Source organism: Corylus avellana, chromosome ca1 (genome assembly GCF_901000735.1).
Source record: "Corylus avellana chromosome ca1, CavTom2PMs-1.0".
Classification (NCBI taxonomy): Eukaryota; Viridiplantae; Streptophyta; class Magnoliopsida; order Fagales; family Betulaceae; genus Corylus; species Corylus avellana.
Genome location: NC_081541.1, coordinates 4,312,948 through 4,321,151, shown reverse-complemented (window position 1 = coordinate 4,321,151; position 8,204 = coordinate 4,312,948). Strand labels below are relative to the sequence as shown.

The 8,204-nt window shown below is 33.5% G+C and overlaps 3 protein-coding genes across 3 annotated transcripts in view; all 3 read right to left on the bottom strand.

Moving 5' to 3' along the window:
- The window catches only part of LOC132167688 (norbelladine synthase-like), a 1,499-nt gene extending 863 nt beyond the window's left edge, over positions 1–636 (bottom strand). The window contains exon 1 of the mRNA XM_059578697.1: positions 525–636. Coding sequence (XP_059434680.1) covers positions 525–636 — 112 coding nt within the window. The remainder of the gene's footprint in view (positions 1–524) is intronic.
- A 1,347-nt stretch (positions 637–1,983) lies between these two features.
- Positions 1,984–3,265, bottom strand: LOC132168214 (norbelladine synthase-like). Its single transcript, XM_059579337.1, has 2 exons — positions 3,075–3,265; positions 1,984–2,331 (listed from the first exon to the last, which is right to left on the bottom strand). The coding sequence occupies exons 1-2, from the start codon at positions 3,259–3,261 to the stop codon at positions 2,045–2,047; spliced, it is 474 nt and encodes a 157-aa protein (XP_059435320.1). The 5' UTR covers positions 3,262–3,265; the 3' UTR covers positions 1,984–2,044.
- A 1,966-nt stretch (positions 3,266–5,231) lies between these two features.
- On the bottom strand, positions 5,232–6,363 carry LOC132162302 (norbelladine synthase-like). Its single transcript, XM_059572554.1, has 2 exons — positions 6,143–6,363; positions 5,232–5,848 (listed from the first exon to the last, which is right to left on the bottom strand). The coding sequence occupies exons 1-2, from the start codon at positions 6,324–6,326 to the stop codon at positions 5,523–5,525; spliced, it is 510 nt and encodes a 169-aa protein (XP_059428537.1). The 5' UTR covers positions 6,327–6,363; the 3' UTR covers positions 5,232–5,522.
- Positions 6,364–8,204: the final 1,841 nt, after the last annotated feature.

Below are 8,204 nucleotides of genomic sequence, written 5' to 3'. Positions count from 1 at the left end.
ATTAGGGTTGAATATTTGATTATGATTTGATTCCCTTAATTATTGTTATCGATTTTTTAAGTCTTATTTATTTCGGAATGTTGGATAATCAAATGTTATTAATACATTTTTTTTAAATTAAGTAGGGGGCCTAATTAAAGTGTATATATTGATGGTAAATATGTATTTAATTTTGTTTTTTTTTTTGTTTTTATAGAAATTATTTTATTAGGATTCATTAATTAATTGGACAGCTTAAATTATTATTTATTTACCATGATTAGGAGGCCTTTCTTAAATTATTTATTTACCATGACTAGGGGGGGCCTTAAGTAAAGAATGTGGACAGCTTAAAATTTTTTTATTGAATTTTTTTTAATTGGAGGCCTTATTAAATTGGGGGCCCTAGGTGGCGGCCTAACCCGCCTAAGGGTTGGGCCGGCCCTGTATCTAAAAGTATGCACCTTAAGCAGCTTTGTTTTTAGTGAGAAAAGCTTTGGCGAGTTCGGCAACTTTTGCCAATGGCTTGATAGTGACACACGAGCCATTAGCAATTGCCTCTTCCTTGATATCATACTCAATTGTTGATTTGATAATGCATGAATTATCACCATTCTCAATGATTTCAAAGCGAACACGATAGAGAGTAAACCCCATATCAAAATATCCTCCTTCAATTGCCTCTGATTCTTTCAAGTGTTTCTCATGATCAACCTTTGTAAACTTCTATTTTAAGACACTAAAACCTGGTGTACGTACCTAATTCAATGGGAAAAAAAGGGTTGAATTGAATGAAGAAAATGTACAGTTCAAATTGAAACTTTAAAAACTCTTGAATTCTTCTAATTGTGATCACTCAATAAAACCTAACACAAAATATTTCACGTCATTTTTCGTCCTACACGTTGTTAGAAAAATAATAAAAGTAGAAAATCGAAATTGTTCCTAAGGTGCGCTACAATGTTGCTTTCTTTAAGAAGTTATTTGCCCCTATCGGAAATTGTATGTAAAGGGTTACAACAAATATTTCTCTAGGATACAATGGAACCCAGAAATTCTCTGTCGTTTAGTTGCGTTTTGCACAAACTAAAGTACACTCAAACTTCCTGTATTAAGAAGAGACAGTCTCAAATTTTTAAAGTACAAAAGGTATTTGAGAAAAATAAAAGAAGAGAGAGTGTTAAAGTGTTAATTAAATGATTAAATTTATATTAATTTCTAGCTAGTTAATTTAAACATAACTCATTATAAATAACTCTCTAGAATTAATAATAGTGTTACAACATCTCATCCTTTGGATTGATTGAATCTTGCCTTTTGATCGATCAAACTGATCTTCCTCTCAAACTTTTTCATGGAATTATTGGCAAACTGGCAAAACTACTACAACCTTTTTTTTCCTTTTCTTTTTTCTTTTTTTTTTTCCCCTTACAAATACTAGCAGAAACTCAAAAAAGGAACAAATGTAAAAAAATTAAAAATTAGAAAAAAAAAAAAAAATCCTGGCACAAATATTAGCTTGAGAATAGTCCCAACCCCTCCACCACCTTCTATTTCTATCGATGGCCCCAATTTTCTTGTCGAGGCCTGAAGCGCTTGAACAAGTTTTACTAACCGAAGTGTGCCGTAGAGCTCCCACATTCACCTCCACCTCTTTTGAGACTTTCCCAAACATCTTTCTTCTCTTATAGGGAATGTTTGGGGCATTAGCCTTATATATATATATATATCAACTTAGTAAGTTAGTCTTAAATGAACCTTTTTTTTTTTTTTTCGTGAGTAAAAAAAAAAAAAAAAAAAACTTTGGCTACATTGCAGGGTTCACTTATTTGCCTTGGAGTTTTGGACCAAACATTTTATTAAACCACATTAATACATATGGCATATGTGCCACACTTTTGCAACTTCTTACATACGAAACTCGAACCTATTTATTACAAAGGTTTTTTATCAGTTTTTTTTTTCAATATTTTAATGACTTATTACAAAAACCAAATATAATGAACAACAAGCTTGCTATTTTATTTCCGAAGATACATAAATGCTATTTCTAGCAGTGCACACCTTAAGCAGCTTTGTTTTTTAGGAGATGAGTTTTGGCAAATTCTGCAACTTTTGCCAATGGCTCAATAGTGACATACGAGGCATTAGCAGCTGCCTCCTCCTTGACATTGAACTCAATTGTTGATTTGATAATGCATGAATCATCTCCCTTCTCAATGATTTCGAAGCGAACACGATAAAGAGTAAACCCTATATCAAGATACCCCCCTTCAATCACCTGTACTTCTTTCAAGCGTTTCTCATGGTCAACCTTTGTGAACTTCTCTTTTAAGCTTGCAAAAGGTGCACCTAGTTCAATGAAAAAAAAAAAAAAAGGAAAAATGAACACTTCAAAAACTCTTGAATTCTTCTCATTGTGATCACTCAATAATATACCTAACACGTAATACTAGTATGATATTAGTTTAAATAATAGTTTCGCTAAGAAGTTTGAAAGGGAGAGTTTGATGGATTGAAAGGATGAGATGCTACACAATATATACTAATTCCCGAGAGTGATTTCTAGTTAATTTGATATAAAGTTTGGTCGATTAGGCTATCCTTATTGAGCTTAAATAGAAAGGTCACATCTCTAGAACAAAAAATGTACAAAACTACTCGAATCGCAATATCAATCAATGAAAAGAAACCGCATTCTCAGTTGAAGCCCTAGGGAATTAGTATTGAAGATCGAATTATCAATCAAAGCTCTAAAAAATTAGTACTAAGTAGACCTCATTACTTTGATTGATCGAACTAGAGATCGAAGCTCTCGATCGATCAAACTAGTCATTGAAGCTCTCAAGAATTAGTATCGTGTAACATCTTATCCTTTAGATCGATTGAACCTTCCTTTTTGATCGATCAAACTATTCCTCTCAAACTTCTCCGTGGAATTATTAGCAAACTGGTCTACATCGCTAGTATTATGCAGGTAAAGGCAACACTAGCTACTATAACATTTTATTCCCCCTACAAATAGCTGTTGAAACTCAAAAAAAAAAAAAAAAAAAAGGTAAAAACATTCACAAGCTTTTATTGCTTTGTGATACCTGCAGTCCCAAATGTTAGCTTGAGAACAGTCCCAACCCCTCCATCACCTTCTATGACCTCAACTTTCTGGTTGAGACCTGAAAGAGCTTCTTCAACAACCTTTGCCAACCGAAGTGTCCCGTAGATCTCCCACGCTTCACTGGCGGCCACGTTTACCTCCACCTCGTTTGAGACTTGCCCAACCATCTTAATTCCTTCTCTTAGGGAATGTTTGGGGCCTTAGCCTTCTATATATATATATTCTAATATTCTCAAAGAGTAGGTCTACATGCTAATAATTCATGGCAAAAGTCGTCATCTTTTCTGCTATAATATTTGGAATATGCCATAAACACTTCAAGGTTCTGTCTAGCTAATTGCGTAAGAGTTGGTACTGATTATCTAAACCCTATAGTGCTTTAGATTTATTAAACTAATTGTATAAAATGATAAATTATAAGTATCATTATCTTAAAGGCTAGTAAAACGTATGCACATACATCATGCCGAGAAAAGCTACACAAACTTCCAAATGTAATATGCTTTCTGACGACAATAAAATTAATCATCACTAAATTCAAAATCCAATAAGATGATTAAATAAATGTTAAATTATTGAATCGATCGAGGAGTTCAGACTTGTGGGATAATTGTAAAAAAATGAAAACCATACATGACTTTGACTAGCCAATGCAGAAGCTTTGTGAGTCGGAAATACACATAAGAACATGATATTGAGACCAACTCAAAAATCTAGGAACCTGATTATTAAGAGTAATGTTAGGTATCATCTTTTTATTTTTTTAAACTTCTTTTAAAGTTGATGTGACTTTTAAAATCACCATTAAATTTTAAATAAATCATACTTGAATTTTGATCAAATGGTAATTTTAAAAATCACATTAGCTTTAGGAAGATTTTAAGCTAGAAGATAAAAAGATGGTACCTAACATTACTCGATTACCAAATCAGGATGTTTGAATAATATATATATTTGTTCTTTGTTCCTCTTTCCTAATTGTAACAAAGGCATAATCGGTATTATTTTAGATGTACTGTTCATGAATAAGAATAATTTAAAAATTAGAGAAATGATAAAGGCACAACTTTGGCCCAACTTTTCTTTTATGTGATTTTTTTTTTTAAAAAAATACAAAATAAAAAATTCTGAAGTCTCTGTCTGCTTTTAGGCTAGTTAGACGGGTGGGGGCGATCATTTTGGATTTTCTAACAAAGTCTCTTTCTGCTTTTAGGTGGCTAGTTACATATACAAACTATTAAAATATAAATTAAATGGTTAATTTGGAATAAGTACTCCTCTGATCAGGTGATTTCTCCAATTAGTTTCCTTAAGCCTGTTTGAACCCTCCTCCCCTCAAGTTGTTTGTATTTGCCCAGAAAAGAAAAGGAAAAAATCTTATGTTTAAGGGTAGGCCTTTAGTTGGTTTGGCTATCCTTGTATGATGAATCTTTCTATTCTGATTGTAAAGGTTCTTCACTGTAATGTTTCAGCTCTGTTATTAAAATTTTCATTTAGAAGAAGAAAAAAACCAAGAAATATTCTCTCGCTGCTAGGAGTGCTTCTTGAGCTACTACCTTGCTCCAAGCTGGTTACTTGAATTAAGCTGGCTTTGAGGCCAAATCTCTCCTTTCTATTAATCATATTTCAAAAGTTCCTGCCACGTTATTGGAGAGAAATTAGAGAGAGTATTATAACAATGTCCCTTGTTTGGAAAGGTCACCAGCTAGCTCTGATCATGAATTCAATGTTGTCTGAACATTGCTACGAGGCAATCATGCTTAGTTCTGATCATCATGATGAATATTGCTTTGGGATCTAGAAGTGCAGAAGAATATCATATGATTTTATTTAATTCTTTAGAAAATAATGCTCAAACACAAAAATGATACGGTGTAGCAAAATGAAGCATCACCATGGTAGACTTGGTTTTAGTAGCTGAAAATGTCTGTGAATTCAATGGATTTACAAGTTTTGCAACAAAGCTTAGAAATCATTCATCAGAAACTAGTGCTGTGCTCAATATGCCTCATATTGACTGCATGCAGATGCAGTAAAGCTCTAATTTACAATGGGGAAGCACATACACATTGGTCCTGACTGACTGTAGAAATATATTATGGGAAATAGTATATATGAAAGAAAAAGAGAGTGCAAGTAGAGAAAGAGACTGATGAAGCCTTTGGTCTACATATTGTATTGAAGTATATGTCAACTATATTACAATGATCTCTCTCTAATGAGAATAAATCCTAGAAAGAAAGCTTAGTTTATAGAATATAAAATATTCTAACACTGGCCACTGAGAGGTGCATGTGGTGGCTACTATATCATGTAGAAGAATTCCCTGCTTTAGCAAGCTATTACACAGATCGATGTACCATTCATCTTACTCATAGATCTGTAGAAATAAGCCCAATTGTTTATTTCTTAATCTGTTCTTAGATGGCTAAGCATGGTGTTCATGGCTTCTTGATTCTGATTGAGCAGTGGCTTTCTTCTCAGTTAAATACCTCCCAACAACTTCTGCAATAGTTTCAAGTGACTTAGTGGAGACAAGAGAAGCATTCTCAGCAAAGTTGTCATCTACTTCATACTCTATGGTTGATCTGACAACACTTGATTCAGTGCCGTTCTCAATGATCTCAAGGCGAATCCGGTAAAGATGAAACCCCATGTCTTTATATCCTCCTTCAAAAACCTCTGTTTCCTTTATACGCCTGTTATCATCAATTACTGTAAATCTTTCCTTCAAATAGCTTGCTCCAGGAGTTCCTAGCCACACAAAAGAGATATAACATTGTTGACCCTTTATCCTTCACGCATTAATAATGCACAATTTTCCAATAATATTTCAAATGATCTATGAATGCGTGGAAACAAGAACAGAAGAACCATTGACCAGGTCTCCTGAACTTGTGTTTGACAAAAGTCTGAGAGAGAACGTCCAAACTTGCATTTCAATTCAATTTTGCTACATATATTTCTATCTAAGAACCAACGTATATATATGCTCATAACTTTGAATTGAAATACTACTTTTACAAGCATATATATATATATATATACCTGGTGGAAAGGTAAGCTTGATGATTGTTCCAACACCGCCATCACCTTCAACAACTTCCACCCGGCCAATCACATCGGGCAGTAGCTCGTCGACGAGCTTCCCGACCTCAAGGCCACCGTAGACATCCCACACCAAGCTAGCAGGCACCCCAACTTGTGTATCTTGTGAAATTTGGCCGTGCATTCTCTGCTGTTTTTCTTTTGAGCTTTAATTATGATAATTTTGTCCGGGCATTTGGGTGATGACTTTATAATCTTTAGAAATATCAAATCAATAATTCTATGGCCAGAATTGATCCTTATCCATTGACATGAACAGTGCATATGGCACGTGGCAATGTATCTTTAAAAAAAAAAAAAAAAATTTGTTGCCTGAAGTATGAAGGATGTGGCTTTAGTTCATTTGTAAATGTAATTTTTCTTTTTCTTTTCAAGAGTTTACGATTTTGTAGTCAAATTATGTTTTCAAACAAAAAAATGTATTTCGCTTAAGAGTGCGTTTTAAAAAATAACGATTTAAAAACGTAAAAAAAGAAAAGAAATTACGTTTTCAAATTATAGATACATAATTTGCATTGTTTTCCGAACTTTCAATTTGTGCACTGCCTTCCAAACTACTATTGGAGATGCAATGTTCCATTTTTATACAAAAATAATAAAAATAGTTATGATAAAAAAATTTAGAAAACAAAAAAAATTCATCTTTTCTGATTTTTTGTTTTTTCTTCTAAATTGTTAGCTTGAAGAAGGCCTTTGCTTTTAGTATAGTGATAGTATTGGATAAATATTTGCCCTATGTTGGAAAATAAAGTTATAAACAACGAGTATACTATTTATTAACAAGGAAAGAGACCATAGTCATACTATAATTAAAAAAAAAAAAAAAAAAACATATATTTCCAACTTTGCAAATTGCAATAAAACAGTAATATGATCGAAGCAATTAAGTTGTGGATGCCATAATTCAAATGGGCTGCACTTCAGTCATTTGAAAGTGTGGAACTCTAGCATGTGGGCTTCTCTCTTAGGGCATGGGCTGCAAAATTTTGCCTGTGGCTGCTTGTCAAAGGTGCTAATGTACCCTATCAAACCTCAATTTTTTGGGGGCTATGCAGGTGGGCTTAACATGGCACCTAGCTTGAGGAGAGTTGCAGGGTTCATCTGTCCCAAGCATGTGAGTCCTGCATTTTAGACTATTCAAGGTAGGTGAGCCTAGCAACTCTCCTTTATTAGGTTGTTTGAATTTTTGTGTCTCTCGAATAGTCTAATATCAGAAAATCTCAATCTTACAAATGGGCAATTGGATAAAGAGAGATATCTTAACTCAAATTGCCACGTTTCAATATATAATTAAGAGGTTTACCTTGCTTGGATGAATTTGGTTACATATGAAAATGTTTCTAATTGGAAAGGAAAACAACTCTCATCTTGGTGCTTTGGATATTCTCCAAAAAGGAGGCCAACTTTTGGAAAAGTAGAAATGTTCACCTCAATTTCAATGAGTGCTCTCTATCGCATTTAATCAACCATAATGACATTTGTATGGATTTTGACTTTTGTAACAAGCAACACTATCCTAGTTGTTTGACTTTATATGTATCTAGATTCCAATCTAATTAAGCAGTAGTCATTATACATCAAAATTCTGCTAGAGGATTCTTTCACACTAACATACATTTTGGGCCAGTCTCAAATTTGGGCTGACCATGGTTCAGCCCAATACCCAAGGGTCTTCTATGTAATAATGCAAGATTAAAACACCAAAAAATGAGAACTCTCCAATAACAAACCCAAAAGAATAAAATCTTGCAAAAGTACAACCAATAGTGTTTTCAGCCTAAAGCCAACATTTTGCTAGTGCTTGTTCAAAGGTAGGCAACAACTGTAACAAAATGTTGGCTTTAGATAACTTCTACACAATCTGCTGGAAATGTTCTTACACACCTGGTCGAATGTACGGGATACATAACATGTTTATAATTTAGGTCCAATCTTATCGACAGATTCACTATCACAGGCTAATTAACAATTTGGATTAAAACAAGGGATTTCATTGACATCA

What these genes read in the sequence shown, in the direction of transcription:
- LOC132168214 (XM_059579337.1), bottom strand. Translation starts at nt 3,261, where the DNA reads ATGGTTGGGCAAGTCTCAAACGAGGTGGAGGTAAACGTGGCCGCCAGT. An exon ending in GCTAACATTTGGGACTGCAG is followed by an intron (nt 2,332 to 3,074) that starts GTATCACAAAGC and finishes TCATTGAACTAG; the next exon opens with GTGCACCTTTTGCAAGCTTA.
- LOC132162302 (XM_059572554.1), bottom strand. Translation starts at nt 6,326, where the DNA reads ATGCACGGCCAAATTTCACAAGATACACAAGTTGGGGTGCCTGCTAGC. An exon ending in CAAGCTTACCTTTCCACCAG is followed by an intron (nt 5,849 to 6,142) that starts GTATATATATAT and finishes TTGTGTGGCTAG; the next exon opens with GAACTCCTGGAGCAAGCTAT.